We start from the raw sequence: 21,902 nt of genomic DNA, 5'->3' as shown, positions 1-21,902 counted from the left end.
TTACCCTACTCTTGGAATTCATTGCCAGATCCTCATAGGGGCGCTGTCTCGATAATGCAATGTTATTAAAGCAGCGTGTAGCCGACGCATGAACCGGTTGGGATTCGAATAGACGCGGCCTGGAAGCGTCACCGCGGAACTGGAAATCCGTTGGTAAAAAAAATAGACACAGCCTGGACGTTTTGGGACGCTGAATTTGCAGTAAAGGAATATATATCTGCAGTTTCCCTGGCGTGAACAAGCCAGCAGAACTATCCGAGCCCCCGGGAGGGTGGTCGAAGACCTTTTGCATGTCGGCGATCATGTATGCGGGGAACGAATTGCAGAGGGAGGGCGCAACAGTTGGGGTAAGCTGGGCTGTGATGTTACATGTTTGTCTCGCACGCTCCGCAGAGCTGAGCGTGAGAGCGCGGTCTCTAGTGAACGAGAGTGTTGGTTTACCAGAGTGGTAAACCTATGACGTTATTATTATATCACTTATCTCAGCACCCCCTCATAACACGTTTCAGACCCTGTTGAACGCTCGGACTCAATAGTATCCATCTGCAGAACGTCAGCCTCAGCACTCTCAGGCCCCACCCACGCTGTGATCTGACCAAAGCAGAGTATACACACAGACAGTGGAGCTGTTTGCAGATAGCGAGCATGGTGTTGCGTGGTGGCGATGTCTCGCAGACAATACAACAAGTATAATTATATAATATATATATTTTATTAAAAAAGAAAATTATATAAAATAAAAAGAAATTGTAATCAAAAACGATCAATATCTCAGCACCCCCACTTCCCGCGGCCCTGCATCCCTCCGCAAATGGGAAAGAGATTTTAACAGTGAATATATTGAAGACGACTGGCAGGAGGCCATTGACTCAGTTAAAAAGGTTTATACTTGTAACAGACTAAGAGAAACACAATATAAAATTCTTCACAGATTACACATCACACCTGTGTTACTAAACAAAATGGACCGTTCAATATCTCCATTATGTTCGAAATGTCAAACAGATCTGGGCACCTACGATCATTACTTTTGGGAATGTAAGTGTATATCCAGGTTCTGGGGCCAAGTGGCACGTGAGTTGAGCGACATTTTCAAGGTGAAAATAAAGAAGGATCCGGGAGCTTTTTTACTGGGACTCCCATCAAAGGAAATTAATTTGACACCCTTACAATTCAAACTATGTGATAAACTTCTGCTTTCAGCCCGGAAATGCATTCTGATAAACTGGATTAAGGATAGGCCTCCATCCATACAGATGTGGTACAGAGAGATCTTCGTGTGCTACCCCATGAAAGACTGTGCAATGCATAGATGCAACGACGCTTCCTTTCAGGAGGTGTGGGCCCCACTATTAGACTACTTTCCTGCTGAAATTTCTCAGATCCTTCTAAAGGCCCAATGCCCCATTGTATGGACAGACTTTGGATAGAAAAAAAATAATATATGTATATATATGTATGCCTACATGTGAATGGGCTCGAGGCAAGTGCAGTACTGTGCAGTGCCTGTCTGGGTTAGATTTCCTTTTTGCTTGTTTTTCTTTTTGATCTGTTTTTGCTTGCATATGATGTGGATGACGGCATAGATGAACTGGAGGAACCCCCCCCCCCTTCTGTCCCAATGTGTGTTTTGTAATGTAAGTAACTGTATGTGAAAAATCTTTTAAAAAACCAATAAAAATATCAAAAGAACTTTGACAGCCTTAAATAATACATGTGTTATTATTAGGGGTGTAACGGTACACAGAAGCCACGGTTCGGTACGTACCTCGGTATTGCAGTCACGGTTCAGTACAAGTTCGGTACAACAGAAAAAATATTTTTATAATTATTATATATTTATGATAATTATTATAATTATTATTATTAAATAGAATAATTTTCTATAGGCTTGCCGTGGTAGTCAGTGATACTGGTGGCATTCTGTGTTCAGGCATCCACTGAGTAAATTAATTGCCTACTGCCCCTTTAACAACTTATCCTTGTTAAGTTTCAGTTTCACTTGTAGAGAGGATTTAACTTCACGAGACTGAATACTAGAGAACAGATGACATGTTACAACAATGGCAGAGGATTATTTGGATATAAACACAGTAGCAGTTCAACTGGAGAGGAGCTCAGATGATCAGTCCGGAAAAGTATGTTTCTTTTTTTTTCTTTTCTTTTCCTGTTAGAGTCCGGCGGGGGAGAATGTTGGTGTGTGTGTTGGCGATGCGTGTGTGTGTGTCTTTCCATTGGTTTCATTTGGTTAACATTATTGGGCGAACAAGAAAACGAAAGAAAACTGTACAATTGTAATGACCCTGCAGCTGTTCCAATGTAAATGTGCCTTCCTCCGTGCACTTTCGCCCGCTCTGAAGTTGGACTCGGTGTGCCCGGCCACACGTGCTGTTCTCGCACGGAACCCGCGAGTGCCTGCATGCACGACTGGTGTGTTTGCGCTGTGAGGCGTATTCATTGTATGGCTGCACGTACCGCACCGTGACGGCCGTACCGTAAATTTGCGGGACGAATACACGTACCGTTACACCCCTAGTTATTATGTATTATTAAAGGTGATATTTTGTATTATTATTAATAATACATGTGTTAAAAATAATGATAAATGTGTTATTCTCATAGGGCGGCTACGTGGCGTAGTGGGCAAGGCGCTCGCCACGAATGCGGAGACGCTGGGCTCGCCTGATCGAGCCCAGCGCTCCACATTGCTTTCAGTTTAGCTGGTCGTTCATACTAATACACATTGGCCGTATTAGGGGGTGGGAAACTGATGGGTGGGGATCGGGCGTTGTGGAAAGCGACTCCTACAGGTCGGTTGGTGCGCCTGCGCAGTAGAATCAGGAAGTGTCGGGGGCAGCGTGAGCCTCCCACGCGTTACTCCTCGCCACTGAGAGATCGAGCTGCGCAGGTGAAAAGATGCGACTGCTGTTACCTCAAGTACCGGAGGGGACTTGTGCTATGTATGACTTAGTCCACATTGCAGCCAGCTTGTGGGAGGCAAGAAACAGCGTTTGTGACAGGGGAGGGTTGAATTGGATGATACAAAATTGGGATGGGAGAAAATATAGAAAATGGGAGAAAAAGTGGATCAAAAAAAAATGTGTTATTCTCACCAGTGTCAGTTTCTGGAGAAGACAGAGGTGCCCACAGTGGAGACGGTTCTTCCTCCTGCTGTTGCTGGAAGTTTGATCCCACAGCCTCATTAGACCCTTCATCAGTCCCCTCCTCCTCTTCTTCATGGGTATCTCTCTCAGACGGCTTGTTTTCTTCCTGCCACGTCTTTCTCTCTTCCTTCTCTCTCCGTCTTTGCAATGATCCCCCAGCTCCCTCATTTAGCTGGTTTACCTCTAGAGCTGTGGGATATAGAAGAAATGTACTCAGAATCAGAATCATAAGCTATTTTAGTTAATTTTCAAATGCCCAACCTCTTTAACATCAGGTCTATTAGAGCACTTCAACACATACTGTAAGAGGCTGGTTTTCCAGGAATTCCAGCACTTTAACTTGAAATGTTAAGCACTTTGTTCTTTAAAGCCACAATTGGCTACATCATAAAGTCATTTTAGGAAGCTTACTACAACAACATGAACGTAAAAATTACAAAATTGTTGTTATGGTTTGGTCTATTGGGGCACTGCCCCTCGCTCACTGAAAACTAGAGGACAAAGTTAATTTTGGAGTTCTAAACATTGACTAGCTAGCTTGATTAGCGTAATGACTTTCCTGGGGTTAGGGTTAAAGTTAATTTCAGAGTTGTAAGCATTGACTAGCTAGCTTACCTAGCTTGATTAGCATAATTACTTACCTAAAGTTAGGGTTAGAATTAGCTCTGGTTGAGCTAGCTCGCCTAGCGCAGCGAAGTAGCCAAGTGCGGCTTTAAGAATCTTCAATGAACCCTGTATTTACTTAGACTTGGGTCATACATTTTGGGTCACTGGACAAAAACTATTGACATGTAAATTAATAAATTGTTCTCATTCTAAATGCATAAAATGAAGATACTTTTTCGACATGTTACAAGTGCCTCTTTGTTCAAGTTCAAGTTCTTTATTTGTCAAATACACAACAATACAGGGGGCATTGCAGGTAATGAAATTCTTCATGTAAATTATTTACAGAAAGTGTCTTGCATGTAGTGTATGGTAAGGTGCAGTGCAGGGTGCGGTGCGTGTGTGTCCAATAACAATAAGTAGTACGATAAATAAAATATAAAAATGAGGTAGGATAAAATAAAATACTACATTTCTACAGAAAGGGTCTTGCATAAAAGTGTATGTGCATCTTAACTCATTGGGTGCCATACCCGAGATAAGTCGGGTTATCTCGCCATGCGTTGAGTGCCAAAACCCGAGATTTCTCTGGTTTTGATCCTTTGATCTTTTTCCTTTGATCCCTGTTCTATACGGTCAGCCGGAGCCCTCTAGGTCTCCCTGGCTCATCTGCCTACGTTGGAATTGCAATGACAATCAAATCTCACCAGGTGGCAGTATCGCCTACCTTTTGAACTGGAATGGCTTGGTGTGGATACACCTATTCTCTTTAAAAAATGTTTGCAAGGGCCTCTCCTCCTCGGAGCGACAGAGCGATCGCCTCGAGATTTTTTTGCCTGAAGCCTCAGTGTTTCCTACTAATTACCTAGACTGTGGCGGCCTGCCACAGTCTAATTAGTCCTGCCACAGTTTTATAATGAACCAAAAAAATTAATTTCTTTTTTTATATATATATTTTTTTAATATAAAGTTTGTATAAAAGAAGCAGTGAAGCCAGACCAGCACTCTCAGGTTCAAAGCTATAACACTGAAGAAGGAATATGTAATTCCGAAACATGTTTGTTTCAGGCTGCCATTAAATTTTGAACCTGAGAGTGCTGGTCTGGCTTCACTGCTTCTTTTATATAATACTTAATGGGATTTCAGCACCCAGTGTCGTATCTTGAGAGCGCGGTCTAACTTGACATTTAATATAAAGTTTGCCAATAGGGATGTATAAGTAGTATTGGCAGTGGTAGTAGTCGTAATAGTAATCCAGTATATTTTTTTATTTTCTAAAAAATAAACCAGTTCAACACAGGTAACCACTTTTGCTTCAATTCAAGTCAAGTCAAGTCAAGTCAAGAGTTTTAATTGTCACGGCATACAAGTATACCTTTGTATTCTTTGATGGCTCAAAAGTATGCTCTAGTCCAGTGGTTCCCAATCCTCTCCTCGAGGCACCCCAGCCGTTCAATGTATTTGTTAAATTCCACCACCAGTACCACACCTGATTCAACTAATAAAGGGCTAGTTATGTTGGTGTGCTGGTGGTGGAATTTAACAAATACATTGAACGGCTGGGGTGCTTCGAGGACAGTACCAAACCTGAAACATGTTTTTGTAACGATCACAGTGTCGTGTTTTACCGGACGTAAAACATGCTCGACGAGAAACGAGAGAGGCAGCGCCATGTGAGGACGTGTTTTTGGCTGAGCTCCTTACCAGTATTGTGTTTTATGTAAATTAATTCACCAGTTTGATCCTGAAAAATCATGGAAAGTGTCTGAGAACACCCAACAGAGATATTGAGAACGTTTGCATAGTTTTGTCGCCGCAATACAACCTGCAGCAGATGATGAAGGGTACTCGTCACCAGAATAAAGCCAACATGGAAGCTATGGAGGCTAATGCTACACCGACTGAGAACACGGGGCAAGAGGCTATCCTACAAGCTATTGCGGTGCTTAGGACGGAGCTGCTAGACAAGGGGGAGGCCCAGTCGGTCGAGATTAAGACCCAGGTTGACCATCTCAGGGCGGAAATTAAACAGGCTAATGATAATGCCAACGCCAAAATTGAGGCCATGGGGAAACAGTTTGTAGAACTGGAAACTGCGGCCAACGACCAGGATCACCGCCTTGGAGCGAGATTTGACTGAGGGTCTGAAAGAACTAGCGACCCAGAAAGCCCGAAATGAGGATTTGGAAGCTCGGTCCCGCCGTTTCAATCTGCGTATAACTAGCTGCTTTAATGGCTGTGGCTTTCATTTTTTTTTGTCTTTTTTTCTTTCTATGATATGGTCCGTCTGTGCGAGGTTAAACAGAGCGGGCCATGTCTATGTTATGTGGATACAGTCAGCTCATACTATTGTCACGCTTGCACGTAGTGTTTTATTTTGAAGGACTTTTCCCTATTCCATTCACTTCCGGGATCAAATCAATGAGGTTCTTCACAAGAGGGCATTTCAGGGACTCTAGAGTGCCTTTTTGATATCCATCTATTCTATTCTTGACCATTATTTTCAATGATAGGCACGCCATGCTGCCGTAAATCCAGTGTTTTAATTTTAACGAGGTGTTCCGTTTTGTTTTGTTTCTTTTGTCTACTACAGACGGTAAAAGATTGATTGTGGTTAGACTGGTTAGTATTATTTCAGTTTTAGTATTACACGGTTCTGGTAAGGCTCAGCCCCACAGGGTAAGCTTTGAATATGGTCTTGTCAGAGGAGGAAAGACAAGTAGAGGTTTCTGCAGTCTCTCATTTGGGGCCGGCAGGGGGGTTTTGGGATGTTTTGTGTTCGTATCCTTGTTTTCTTTTGTGTTTCTTGTTCATGTCTTTAATGATGCATTGTTTTTATAGAGGGTTACTGTCAATTAAATGGCTCTGTGCTTGGGCTGTCTGTGACCAGGAGGTAATTATGTCTTGTTTTACACCACGGTATGGCTGTACCTAATCCTAATAAACTGCGGGGGGCAACTACAAAATTTACAACATGGAACACTAAAGGGATTAATCACCCAGTGAAACGCAGTAAAATATCTGCACACTTATCAAAATTGCAAACAGATGTAGCCTTTTTAACTGAAACACATTTGCTTAATAAGAATCATAATATGCTGAAGAGGGGGGGCTTCTCGCAGATTTTTCATTCCAAATTTGATGCCAAATTCCGTGGTACAGCCATTCTTATTCATAGAGATGTGCAGTTTACACAATCAAAGGTGATATCGGGCAGCGATGGTCGCTATATTCTCGTTCAGGGACACCTGTTTAATATACCGGTGGTACTGGCATGTGTCTACGCTCCCAACTGGGACAATGCTAAATTTTTTCGTGATTTGTTTTCTCTGCTTCCAGACTTGAATAGTCATCATTTGATTTTGGGGGGGGGGATCTAAATACAGTCCTATATCCCCTGCTGGACAGATCCAGAACAACACCTGGAACATTGAGTAAGTCAGCAGAGACTATTACCGTACTTTTCGCACTATAAGCCGCACCTGACTATAAGCCGCAGCAGCTAAATTGAATGATGTGTACATATATAAGCCGCACTGGACTATAAGCCGCAGGTGTTTTAATGTTTAATTACCATATGTAATTAGCATTGGGACACAATAATGTCGGACAAATAACAAGAATTAACTCATTTACAAGTTGTATTAAGTTTAGCAAATAAGGGAACAGATAAATAACATTTCAATGCAGTCAAAAAAGCAATATTTAGATTTTTACATTTTCGGGTTTGGTCAAGTCGAGTCACATATAAGCCGCACCGTTATATAAGCCGCAGGGTCGAAAAATGGGGGAAAAAGGCGCGGCTTATAGTCCAAAAAGTACGGTAATGCTTTTCTACAGGCATACGGAGTGATTGACGCATGGAGGTACAAACACCCAGGGTCCAGACAATATAGCTTCTTCTCAGCAGCACATCAGTCCTATAGCAGGATTGATTATCTTCTACTCGACAAAAGGCTCCTCCCATTTCTTAAGTCAAGCGATTGTGAGAGTATTGTTATCTCAGATCACGGCCCAGTTACAATGGCACTGGGATTTCCAAATAATGAACCCCCACAACGAATATGGCGGCTGAACTCATGCTTATTGTCGAATGAAAAGTTTGTTGATTTTATTAACTTCCAAATAGATTTTTTCATAGAAACTAACAAACATCCGGACACAAGCCACTGTAACTTCTGGGAAGCGATGAAAGCATACTTGCGGGGCCAGATAATATCTTTTAATGCCGGTCTGAATAAGAGACGCTCAACACGCCTCAATGAACTGACTTCCCTATTAAAAGATATTGACCATAAACACTCAGCCTCACTGTTACAAAGGGTCAGATTAAACCGAATATATATATTTATTGCTTGAGATCCCTTGTATAATATTTGTATATCGTTTGATATCCCTTGTATATTCTTTGTATATATACACGGAATATCCCTTTACCTGGGTACAAACCAGACCATAATATTCGTTCTCCTATTGGACAGCGACCCCTAGGCGCCAACGACCATACCCCCAATGGCAAGTTCAAAGGCAACGCCAAGGCATGTCTCAACATGTCCAGGTTTGCGCAGTAATACGAGACAGAACTGAGGTTGGCACTAGATAATTCACCTTACGTATAAATACGGCGCAGGTGGAAACAGCAGCAGTTCGTTCATTACTAGTAAAGCCTTCACCACGAGTCAACGACCAAGTGAAGTGAGCAACCTTTGCCCCTGAATAGAGCCTTGAGAACCGCGTGCGAATATATAGCTAAAGTGTCAGAGTTTAACGCAGTATCGTTGAGTTCGACTTATTCTAATGTGAAGTAATAGTCTATAATTTATAGTGTATCGTGCGGCTACCGTTCTTCAGTGACCAGCATTACCACCGGTTCGTCGTACCTATAGCTAGTGCACTTATCCAGGCTGGGCGGCCTAAACTCGTGCCACCACCCGAGGAGTCCTAGACGAGAACCGTTGGATATGTACACCGGAGAACCTACACCGGCGAATGCAGAGCCTTTTCTGGCTGGATTATATTGCTTTGGTACCGTGACTGCTGGAGCAGAGAACCGTCTACCCCACTATCGTGTGGGATCTACCCCTGTGAGGAGCACCCTCGAGCCCGCCTCTAGGACCAGAGGCTGGCTAGCTTTCATCCATGCTGTCGGGCATACTGGATTATAGCTGTTGCTTTGTCTACGGACCAAGGGAGTACTGCACTGGCTCCTGTATCTGGAGCCTCGTTATTCCGCGTTGACACAGACTTTGCACCCGAACATTCCTCTACCCTGCCGGAGGGAACCCCCCAGTGTCTCCAGCTGACTACTAGTGTGCCTTATGTAATTGCTATGCTACAGGTGGCGTCAGTTTATACCCATCTTACTATTCTCATGGACTTACGCTCTTGACCTACTTTAAATGTTCTTCGCCTTACAAGCGCAAGTATAATTCTCAATCTGTAACCTACCGTTGCTTGCTCTAATAATAATAAATCCCTCTAACTAGAACTTTATGTGTCATTGCCGTATTCTTGTGTGGGTGTTCACCAGATATATTCATGTACTGTATGGCCAGTAATTAAAGTACATAACTAAGTAGTGGTTTAATAATACCATACTCTCAATACAGTCAGGGAATTGTACCCCTCAGTTACACTCACCATCCACTGACCTCTACAAGGAGAGAATTACTCTGCAGACAGAATTTGACATCCTATCCACTGTGGCAGTGGAGGAGCTTCATCTTAGATCTCGCCAGGAGTTTTATGAACATGGGGAACGAGCCAGCAAATTGCTATGTCACCAGCTAAGACAGTCTGCAGAGGCCGGACTTATTGCCGAGATTGACACTTCAGATGGAATAGCTACCGATCAAAAAATCATCAATAACCAATTTAAGGAGTTCTATGAGACCCTTTACACCTCTGAGAAGAGGGAGGATATACAGATGGCGCAGTTTCTCGATGATCTTGATTTGCAGACCTTAAGTGACCAGGATAGGTCTGATCTTGACCGCAATATCTCTGTGGCTGAAATTGATCGAGCTATCAGGAAGATGAAGGGTGGCAAAGCCCCAGGGCCAGACGGCTTCCCAATAGAATTTTTTAAAACATTCTCTCTCAAACGAATTCTTATTTTAAAAGATGTATATGCAGAGGCATTGGAACGGGAGTCACTCCCACCCACAATGACTCAGGCCACAATTTCAGTCCTTAAAAAAGGAAAAGACCCTCTGAAGTGTGAATCATATCGGCCAATCAGTTTGCTTTGCTGCGATTATAAGATTTTAACCAAAGTTTTAGCCAGTAGACTGGAGTCAGTTATCCATACAGTGGTACACCCGGATCAAACAGGCTTTATTCTGGAGCGTCAGCTCTTTGGTAACATAAGTAGGCTGTTCAATATCATATACTCTCCTGAAGCCCCGCCCACAGCAGAGGTTCTGTTATCTCTCGATGCTCAGAAAGCATTTGATCGCATTGAATATGAATATCTTTTCACAACTCTAGAGGTTTGGGTTCTGGCCCATTTTCCGCGCTTGGATTAGGGTCTTGTATGTTTCACCACAGGCCTCGGTCCGAACCAATAAGACTATTTCCAAATACTTTCAGATAGGGAGGGGCACTAGACAGGGTTGCGGATTGAGTCCCTTATTGTTCGATCTCGCCATTGAACCACTGGCGGTCGCTCTGAGGAGTGATGCGGGCCTCGCAGGTATCTCTAGGGGCGGCCAAACACATATACTATCACTTTATGCAGATGACCTGATCCTGTACCTGTCCGATCCCCATATTTCCATCCCGAAGGCACTGGATATTATCTCAAACTTTGGCAAGTTCTCAGGATACAAAATTAACCTCTCTAAGAGCTTGTTGTTTCCGGTTAATGATTTAGCTCGAAAGATGTCGTTCGGGGCATACCCACTGAAGATAATATCTGAGTCTTTCACATACCTGGGAGTGACTGTGACACGCAAGTATAGGGACTTATTTAAGCTAAACCTTAAACCAACCCTGGATAAGGCTAAACAAGATTTTGCTCGCTGGTCAACACTTCCCCTATCACTAGCCGGCAGGATTAACTCAATCAAGATGACAATTATGCCCAGGTTCCTATTTTTGTTTCAAACAGTGCCCGTCTTTATCCCCAAATCCTTTTTCAAAGAATTAGAGACATTTATTACAACCTTTATCTGGAATAAGACCACCCCGCGTATTAGAAGGGCATTCCTGGAAAGACCGAAAGAGGACGGAGGATTAGCACTCCCAAATTTCTTACAATTCTATTGGGCGGCAAACATCCATAAATTGACATATTGGATGGCTGCATCACATGGGGGAGGCGGAATGGTGTGGGTTGACATGGAACAACACTCCGCCCACCCGGTATCGCTATCCTCACTAGTGTGTGCTCCACTGCCACTCAGTAAAAAGCGCCTCACAAATAACCCCATAGTGATTGGCTCACTCCGTATATGGGCACAGTTTAGGACTCACTTTAAATATAAACAAGCCTCACCCTATCTCCCAATTGCATCTAATGCACTTTTTACGCCCTCACTCATGGATGCAGCATTCAAAACATGGGCCGGAAGGGGGCTAAAGAAGATGAAGGACCCGTTTAAAGAAGGGCTGTTTATGTCCTTTGAACAGGTAGGCAGGTAGGGTATGACATCCCCCGCTCAATTTTTTTTAGATATTTACAGGTGCGGGGTTTTGTAAAGAAATATTTTGCTTCTTTTCCTGTACTTCAACCAGACAGGTGGCTGGATAAGTGGCTGGAGGGAGACCCAAAACAAAAGAGGATAGTGAGTTCACTATACAGTGATATCCAAGAGATGGCATCCCCATCACTGGACCGTATCAGGGAGTCATGGGGTAATGATATGGGACTTGAAATCCCTGACGATTCTTGGCAATTGGCAATTAAAAGAATACATTCATCATCTGTCTGCATCAGACATGGATGACTCCAATTCAAGGTATTTCATAGACTACACCTCTCTAAGAGTAGACTCCGAGATCTACCCGGATGTGGATCCGACCTGCCCCAGGTGCCATCAGGCTCCAGTCACTCTCTGCCATATGTTCTGGTCATGCCCATCACTATCCCGATTCTGGCTTTCTGTTTTTGAAACATTTTCCTTCATGTGTGACAGGGAGATCAGCCCCAACCACTTGGTTGCAGTTTTTGGAGTGCTCCCTGGCGAAATCAGGGTATCTGTCGCTCAATCAGATGCTGTGGCCTTCTCCTCTTTGTTGGCTAGATGCCTTATCTTGCTTAATTGGAAGTCAGCCATTCCTCCATCACATCGACGCTGGGTCGAAGATGTGATGGCACACCTAAAACTTGAGACTTAAATTTGAGAGACTTGTTGCATGAGAACACACAGTTTGATACAAAAAAGATTATAGGAGAGAAAGTTATATACAAATATACTGCAGCAAAGGAAGGAGAATGAGAGAAAATCAAGATATGAAAGAGAAAGTAACATACTGATATCCTGATGGTCTGTGGGCTCCTCCTTCAGCACAGTGGAAATATCCTGATGGTCTGTGGGCTCCTCCTTGGGTGGGTCTAGCGGGTCCTGAGCCTCTTCCTTTTTAATCATCAGTAGGTCGCTGGGTGGATCTGGGACAGAGGAAGACAGACACCAAGTATTTATATTGTGCCAGTATTATTAACTACGTATATTCATACTCCAGTGGTCCAGGGATTTTCCTGCATAGATCAATTCCCGGGCAGCCTCCATATAAATAAATAAAATAAAGTGTAATTGTTACAAAGGATCAGATTAAACCGAATATATATATTTATTGATTGATATATATTGCATAGTATTTGTATATCGTTTGATATCCCTTGTATATTCCTTGTACATATACACATGTCAAGTTAGACCGCGCTCTCAAGATACGACACTGGGTGCTGAAATCCCATTAAGTATTATATAAAAGAAGCAGTGAAGCCAGACCAGCACTCTCAGGTTCAAAATTTAAAATTTAATGGCAGCCTGGCTGCCATTAAATTTTGAACCTGAGAGTGCTGGTCTGGCTTCACTGCTTCTTTTATATTGTACATATACACGGAATATCCCTTTAGCCTAGTACAGACCATAATATTTCATTCTCCTATTGGACAGCGGTCCACAGGCGCCAGGGCCATGCCTCCAGAGTCAGGTTCAAAGCCACCGTCAAGACATGTCTGTACATGCCCGGCCTTGCCCAAGAATACGAGACAGAAATGAGGTTGGCACTAGATTGTTCGCCGTGCATATAAATATGGCGCAGGTGAATACAGAAGCACTTAGGAACTAAAGTTGAAGCCTCACCCACGATACTCCGTGCGGTGAAGTATGGCCTGTTTGGCCCCAAATAGAGCATTGAGACCGCGTGCGAATTAATAACTGAAGTGTCAGAGTTTGGCGCTATACCGTCGAGTGCGACATATTTCTATTAAGTCAGTAATAGTCTATTTGTGTATAGTGTATCGTGCGGCTAAAGTTCTACAGTGACCAGCATCACCAACGCTTCCTCGTACCAGCTAGAGTGCTTATCCAGGCTGGGCTGCTTTCATGGCGCTTTCACCCGAGGAGACCTAGACGAGGACCGTGTGGACATGTACACTGGATTAATCTACCCGACGACTGCATAGCCATTTACGGCTGGATTATATTTGTTTTGGTCCTGTGATTTATGGAGCGGAGAATCGCCGACGCCTACACGTGTGTGGGATTTACCCTGTGAGGAGCCACGTCGAGTCTGCGCCTCAGAGAGCCTGAGGCAGGCTAGCTTTCTTCACTGTGGAGCTACAGTCTATGGAGAACAGCTGTATTCGTCTGTGGATCAAGAGACTATTGCACCGTCTCCTGTACTTGGAGTCTCCTTAGTCATCGTTGACCAGACTCTCTACTACCGACAGATCCTCTACCCCTGCTGGCTTACAACCGGGGGGACCCTTCAGTATCTCCCGCTATATATCACCAGTGCACCATAGATATAATTCCCTAAGATTCAGGTCATATAATTACCTCCTGCGTAACCAGAGAATGGACATTCATTATTGATTTGCCTACGCACATTCCTTTGCCTTACAAGTGCATTCAAAGTATAATAGAGAAGTATATTATGTACCTTTTGCTGCAATAAATACTTAATTATAACTTTGTGTGGAACCGATTTATTGTGGGAAGTGTTCATCATATTTATATATCATGTACTGTATGGCCAGTAATTAAAGTACATAAAGCGGTAGTGGTTTAATGATACCATACTTATCAATACAGTCAGGGAATTGTACCCCTCAGTTACAGTAATCCTTACTATCGGAAAAGCCCAGTCCTCAGTGCCTGAGAGCAATGGTCTAATGTACATTCATGAAAGACAATGTAGTTGCTTTGATGAAAAATATACAAAAGCAAATTATAATAAATAAATAAAACTTCAAATGAGGCAAGTTTATATATATATATATCATGTTAAAACTTGCATTTTGTGGAGATTTACACAATACTTTCTTTCTCCCTCTTTCTAACTCATGCACGAACACACCATTTGTCCCTCTCCTCATGCTATCACATACACACATGCACAATTGCATACACATAGCCTTCACTATGTATGTACTACCCCCCCTCGCTCTCTCTCTACACACGTATGCACACACAAAGCTGTATCATAAGTATGTCATTATACAGATATCTCTGTACATATCATATCTACAATTCATATTATGTATGTGAATGCTCCACTTGTTTTCTCTACTCTCCTGTATAAATACTTTGTTAGCTCACCGTTCTTTAGAGATCCAGGGCCTGTAACCCAGGTCTCTCCATGTTGCTGTAACCAGGTCTCTCCATGTTGCAACATTCTGTCAGTAAACTCTATTCCTTAATCAAAGACCCTGTTGTCCACCTCAGTGAAAAATATCTATATAAATAATACTGAATATATAATATGGTCAAATTAGCCTATTCCACATCAATATCAAATACGTCCATATGTTTACCTAAAGGATAATTCCAGTTTTTCCCCTCATTTGACATTATAGCAAAGAGATTGAAAAGCTAGACAGTCCAGTTCCTATCTACCCAGTGCTGCAAATGTGTTCCACAAGGACGGCAGCTTCAGAGGCAAATTCAGAAAAGTCCAGTTTTCTACCCAGAAACACTGCTTCTTCTTCATTTGTGATTCAGTGGTGGTTGGAACACAGAACCGTACATTACTGCCACCTAGTGGAAAGAGTGATGGGGATCAGTAACCCCATTACAGAATATATTTTCTGTAATAAATGTTCAAAAAATATTTAAAATCATACGATTAAGGCGGCTGAGTGGCGCAGTGGGCAAGGCGCTCGCCACTAACACAGGAGATGCTGGGTTCGAGCCCAGCTCTCGCCGTTGCTACCGGCTTGGCTGGTCGTTCATACTAACACAATTGGCAGTGTTAGGGGTGGGAAAGCCGGTGGGTGGGGATTGGACGTTGTGGACAGCGACTCCTACAGGTCGGTTGGTGCGTCTGTACAGCAGAATCAGGAAGTATCGGGGGCAGCGTGAGCCTCCCACGCGCTACTCCTCGCCACTGAGAGATTGCGCTGTTCAGGTGAAAAGATGCGACAGCTGCCTCATTCCATGGCACAGTGGAATTGGGATAGGAGAAAAATAGAAAAAGAGGAGAAAGAGTGGATCAAAAAAAGAAGGTGTTAAGCTCCTCTGGGAGGGAAGCAGACACCTCGACGGAACTGTTATTTTCATATTTCATTTATAGTCTGTGGTTGTTTTTAGTCCAGACCACATGTTTCTAGTGTTAGAGCCATGGTAGTTTGACTCTACCTTGTCCCTGTATTGTCTCTTTGCAGCCTTGATTGCCTTTTGGAGCTGTGATTATTATTATTATTATTATTATTATTATTATTATTATTATTATTATTATTATTATTATTATTATTATTATTATAATAATTGGGGTTTAGTATTATATTATTATTATTATTAGTATTGGGGTTTAGTATTACATTATTATTAATTATTATTATTATTGGGGTTTAGTATTACATTATTATTATTATTATTATTATTATTATTATTATTATTATTATTATTATTATTATTGGGGTTTAGTATTATATTATTATTATTGAGGTTTAGTATTTTATTATTATTATTATTGGGGTTTAGTATTACATTATTATTATTATTATTATTATTATTATTATTATTATTATTATTATTATTATTATTATTATTATTATTATTATTATTATTATTATTATTATTGGGGTTTAGTATTATATTATTATTATTATTATTATTGTTGAGGTTTAGTATTTTAATATTATTATTATTATTATTGAGGTTTAGTATTTTATTATTATTATTATTATTATTATTATTATTATTATTATTATTATTATTATTATTATTATTATTATTATTGGGGTTTAGTATTACATTATTATTATTATTATTATTATTATTATTATTATTATTATTGGGGTTTAGTATTATATTATTATTATTATTATTGAGGTTTAGTATTTTATTATTATTATTATTATTATTATTATTATTATTATTATTATTATTATTATTATTATTATTAAAATTATTATTATTATTATTATTATTATTATTATTATTATTATTATTATTATTATTATTATTATTATTATTATTATTATTATTATTATTATTATTATTATTATTATTATTATTATTATTATATTGGGGAAATTCTCCTAGAGTAATCCTATGTTAGCCTGGCATCAGTATTGTTCAATGCAATACTACATCAATGCATGACACATGTTAAATGATCCATGGAACCCGAACTGCATTGTAATAATGGTCCTTTTCAAATAATATTCCCCCAAATCATTAGGTGATAAATTCATATTTGATGTTGAGCAGCTCCTGGCTCTAACTGAGACCTGGATAACCCCCAATAACTCATCAACACCTGCAGCATTATCTACAAACTATAACTTCACTCACACACCTCGACCTTCCAGACGGGGTGGAGGCACTGGCCTCATGACATCTCCTTCATGGGCTACAAACGTAACACCACTCCCAGAACTGTCACTCTCCTCTCTCAAATATCATGCAGTATCTGTCTCTAATCCTTTCAATCTCACCATTGTTACACTCTACCGCCCTCCAGGTACACTCGATCACTTCACAGATGAGCTGGACATGCTTCTTAGCTCCTTACCGGAAGATGGTACCCCTCTCCTTCTATTGGGCGACTTCAACCTGCCTGACTCATCTCAGTCAGTCATAGTAGTCTCCCTCCTACAATCGTTTGACCTGACTCCCACTGCCATGCCTCCCACCCACAAAGCAGGCAACTCCTTGGATCTCATATTTTCCCGTAACTCCAGCATCATTAACACCACGGTAACTCCCCTACATGTATCTGACCATTCCTTCATATCCTTCTCACTAACTCTCATGCTTAACCGAAAGGTCTTCACCCCAACTCAAACAGTCTCACTCAGACGCAACCTGCCCTCCCTATCCCCCTCCACCCTCTCCTCTGACATACTATCCGCTCTACCTTTGAGTGACACCTTCTCTGCTCTCTCCACAGAGATGGCAACCTCCACCCTCCTTTCAGCCCTTGCAACCTCCTTCAACAAGCTCTGTCCCCTCGTTGAGAAACCGGCCCGCCGTTCCCCACCCAGTCCATGGCTGACAGATCCAGTGAGAGAACAAAGACAGGTCCTGAGAGCAGCTGAAAGGAAGTATAGAAAGTCACGCCTCACTGCTGACATCGACACATGCTCAGCATTCAATACCATAGTCCCCTCCAAACTCATAGCCAAGCTCAGGGACCTGGGCTTGAACTATGACCTGTGCCAGTGGGTCCTGGACTTCCTGACGGGCAGACCCCAGGTGGTAAGAGCCGGCAACTGCACCTCCTCATCCATCACGCTCAACATAGGGGCCCCCCAGGGCTGTGTTCTGAGCCCCCTCCTCTACTCCCTGTACACACATGACTGCGTAGCACAGCGGAACAACAACACCATCATCAAATTTGCTGATGACACAGTAGTGGTGGGCCTGATCTCTGCCAACGACGAAAGGGCCTACCTGGAAGAGGTAGAGAACCTGTCACAGTGGTGTCAGGAGAACTGCCTCTCCCTGAACGTCAGCAAAACAAAAGAGATGATTGTGGACTTCAGGAGGTCGGGGGTCAAGGACTACAGCCCCCTCAGCATCGACGGGGCACCAGTTGAGAGAGTGAACAGTTTCAAGTACCTCGGAGCCCACATATCCGAGGACTTGACATGGACCACACACATTGACAGTGTTGTGAAGAAGGCACGACAACGCCTCTACTTCCTCAGGCGCCTAAGGAAGTTCCAAGTCAGTCAGAAGATCCTTAGGAACTTCTACTCATGTACAATAGAGAGCATCCTGACCGGCAACATCACCTCCTGGTTTGGGAATAGCACTGCACAAGACCGTAGCAGACTACAAAGAGTGACACGTTCAGCCGAACGCACAATTAGAGGGGGGCTTCCCACCCTCCAGAACATTTACAACAAGCGGTGCAGGGGGAAGGCTAAGAGAATTATTAAGGACTCGAGCCACCCGAACAACTGCCTCTTTGAACTGCTGCCGTCAGGCAAGCGATACCGGAGTCTTATGGCGAGCACAGAAAGACTCAGAAGGAGCTTCTATCCCCAGGCCATCAGGCTGCTAAACGAACAATAATCGCTAAACGAACAATAATCACTATGCAACAACCATCAAATGCACACAGCACACACACCCACACGCACACACTCACTCAAACAAACAACACACTGCAGCACCCACTCTCCACACTTTAGATCACACAAACACACTTACACTTTATATTTATTGATAAAGGATTTGCACTACAACTCGTACACCTACTGTGAATTGTACCTAAACTGCACCTCGTCCATTTATGCCTTGCACTATATAGTATTGTATATTAGTACACTGCACAGTATTGTATATTGTATGGTAACTACGTCTACGAACATTGTACATATGTCTAAACTGAACACTGTGACCTCTTTTTTTACTTCTAATTTTTACTATTTTTACTATGTTTTTATTTCATACTTATCTTGTCATGCACAGTCTCTGGAGCGCAACAGTAAGAAGCATTTTGTACAAAAGTATTCTGTACTTCTGTATGACAACTATTAAAGAAACTTGAAACTTGAAACTTGAAACATATCACAACCTCTTGTTAACATTCTCCAAAACCATCACTAATGCCAAAGCTTCTTTCTTCCACCATAGGATCGAGGCCTCTGCCAAGAATCTTCGCAAACTGCATGCTACCATGTCCTCCCTCCTCACTCCCCCCCCACCCCCCCCTCCCTCATCTTTCTCTGCCGAAGACTTTGCGATCTTCTTTGAGGAAAAAGTGGAGAACATCCGCAGCTCCTTCTCGCAACCCCCACCCATTCCAAATGCTGAATCGAGAACCTCATCCTTCACTCTGTCATCTTTCTCTCCCATTACAGAAGCAGAGACCCTGACACTGGTAACGTCGAACCGTCCGACTACTTGCCAGCTGGACCAGCTACCCTCCCCACTCCTCCAGACCATAGCACCAGACATCCTCCCATTCCTAACTGCAACCATCAACTCCTCACTCAACTCGGGGGTGGTCCCCACCTCCCTAAAACAAGCCAGAGTCACGCCGCTCATAAAAAAACCAACCCTGAACCCTACCGTCATAGGCAACTACCGTCCTGTCTCTCTTCTCTCCTTCCTTTCTAAAACACTTGAACGTGCTGTATCCAACCAACTTACTGCTTATCTCTTACAGAATGACCTCCTAGACCCTAATCAGTCAGGCTTCAGGACTGGTCACTCCACAGAGACAGCCCTCATTGCGGTCACAGAGGCACTTCACTTAGCAAAAGCGAAAGGCCTCTCCTCTGTCCTGATTCTCCTAGATCTATCTGCAGCCTTCGACACAGTCAACCACCAGATCCTCCTTGCGGCCCTCGCAGGAATGGGAGTGGCTGGCTCTGCGCTGACATGGCTGTCATCATACCTCAATGACCGCTCCTACCAAGTGTCATGGAGAGGGACCCTGTCGGCCACCCGCCCCCTGCGGACGGGTGTCCCCCAGGGCTCGGTTTTAGGACCCCTTCTCTTCTCCCTCTACACTAAATCACTGGGTAACATTATCACGTCTCATGGCTTCTCCTACCATTGTTATGCCGACGATACTCAACTCTTCCTCTCCTTCCCTCCCTCAGATATCCACGTCTCTGAGCGGATCTCGGCCTGTCTGTCCGACATCTCAGCCTGGATGACGTCCAACCACCTCAAACTGAACCTAAGCAAAACAGAATTGCTCCACCTGCCGGCCAAATCCTCCCCCCTAACCGACCTTTCAATCACAGTCGAGAATGCAGCTGTGACTGCGTCCCCGACCGCCAAGAACCTTGGTGTTGTCCTCGACGACCAGTTGAACTTCAGCGACGACCAGAACCTGCCGATTCCTCCTGAGCAACGTCAGAAGGATCCGCCCCTTCCTGACAAAAGAAGCCACCCAACTCCTCGTCCAATCAACAGTCATCTCCCGCCTCGACTACTGCAATGCACTGCTCGCTGGCCTCCCGGCCACTGCCACTAAGCCTCTTCAACTCATTCAGAACGCAGCGGCCCGCCTGATCTCAAACCTACCGAAGTCGGCCCATGTCACCCCACTTCTTAGGGACCTGCACTGGCTCCCCATTGCTGCACGAATCCGCTTCAAGGCCCTCGACCTAGCATACCGTGCGGCAAAGGGAACCGCTCCCGCCTACCTCCGGTCAATGGTCTCTAACTACACACCCTCAAGACCCCTACGCTCTGCATCTTCTGGCCGCCTCAGACCTACTCCTATCCAAGCTCCGGGAGGGTCATCAAAGAGAAGTCGCCTATTCTCAGTCCTTGCCCCACAATGGTGGAATGAACTACCCACCCAAGTTAGGACAGCCGAATCACATCCAATCTTTCGCCGTCGACTAAAGACGCACTTCTTCAACCATTATCTGAATAAAAAAAAAAAAACAATAAAAAAAAAAATCTAACCCTAACTAACCGTACTGTCATGCACTTGTCCTAATAAACGAACCTACACTGTAGCACTCAACACTTTGATGAACATTGTTGCTCAGCTGATAGAGTTGTGCCCTTCCTGATGGCTTGTCGTACAGAACTTGTAAGTCGCTTTGGATAAAAGCGTCAGCTAAATGACTAAATGTAAATGTTGTCATTAATTTAGACAACACACTTGTGTATCACATTATCACAACACATTTAAAAAACATTTAATCTCTATATAATCCCATGGAAATACAATTACATAGAATATTGCCTTATTGTCCAACTCTATCCTTCATACCTGTTGTATTCTCCATAGTGTGTTCATCTTGATCTTTACACATATCTGAAGTCAGTTTAGATGCAAGTGTTGACAGGATGATGTCTGACTGGAAGGAGAACTGATCTGTTGAAGAGAAAGCTGTGGTGTTAGTAACACAATTCTGTTTAAGAGAACTAATAGTACTGGTGTTGCTTCTGAATGAAAGACAGTTCAGTTCAGTTAATTTTTATTTTGGATATTGGACACATAACAATGGTCATTCCATAAATCGCCAACGTTTTACCAGCTGCTATTCATATTGTCACAATATGAAACAATGTTATATCCTATAGTGATATATGGATAGTCATTGAATTGACTACACATTAATGAAAAGTTATCACTATATTCTGTAGTTGCCCCTAGAGTCAGCAGGCAGTGAGTGGGCTGAGAGCTGACCATTCCTGGCTACAGTATCACTCTCACACAGAGGAGGAAGCAAGAGGTGCAGGAGCCAGTGAGACAAAAGCCTGGTGAGGCTGGATTTCTGCCAACCCTGCAACCTATACATCAACATGAAGTTTTTAGCTGCATGTGTTAATTTCCTCCAGGTAAGAGTTATTTTTTAATTAAACAGGGAAAAGGTTCTTACTTTTTTTCAGCTTTTTATGTCGTCTATGAACCTGCAAAATCATCTTCAGATCTTCAGGGTCTGAGAAACATCGCTCAACTTCATCGGAGTCGAGAAGAACGGGGGAGGAACAGGACACTATCTGAAAAAGATGGAATGATGTTATTAAT

At 42.9% G+C, this 21,902-nt stretch overlaps 1 protein-coding gene across 3 annotated transcripts in view; it reads right to left on the bottom strand.

Annotated features, from left to right (window-relative positions):
- Positions 1-21,902, bottom strand: part of LOC311241293 (uncharacterized protein) — a 69,120-nt gene that overhangs the window by 13,970 nt on the left and 33,248 nt on the right. For 2 of the 3 annotated variants that reach the window (XM_084330065.1, XM_084330067.1), the window contains 4 exons: positions 21,754-21,874; positions 21,141-21,245; positions 12,247-12,381; positions 3,114-3,353 (listed from right to left, as the gene is read on the bottom strand). In XM_084330065.1, the coding sequence (XP_084186191.1) occupies positions 3,114-3,353; positions 12,247-12,381; positions 21,141-21,245; positions 21,754-21,874 (601 nt within the window). The remainder of the gene's footprint in view (positions 1-3,113; positions 3,354-12,246; positions 12,382-21,140; positions 21,246-21,753; positions 21,875-21,902) is intronic. The other variant, XM_084330066.1, reaches the window with a different exon arrangement.

Source organism: Notolepis coatsorum (assembly GCF_963971535.1).
Source record: "Notolepis coatsorum genome assembly, chromosome: 15".
NCBI classification, from domain to species: domain Eukaryota; kingdom Metazoa; phylum Chordata; class Actinopteri; order Aulopiformes; family Paralepididae; genus Notolepis; species Notolepis coatsorum.
Note: the sequence above shows the minus strand (reverse complement) of the source record. Positions and strands in the feature narration are given on the sequence as shown.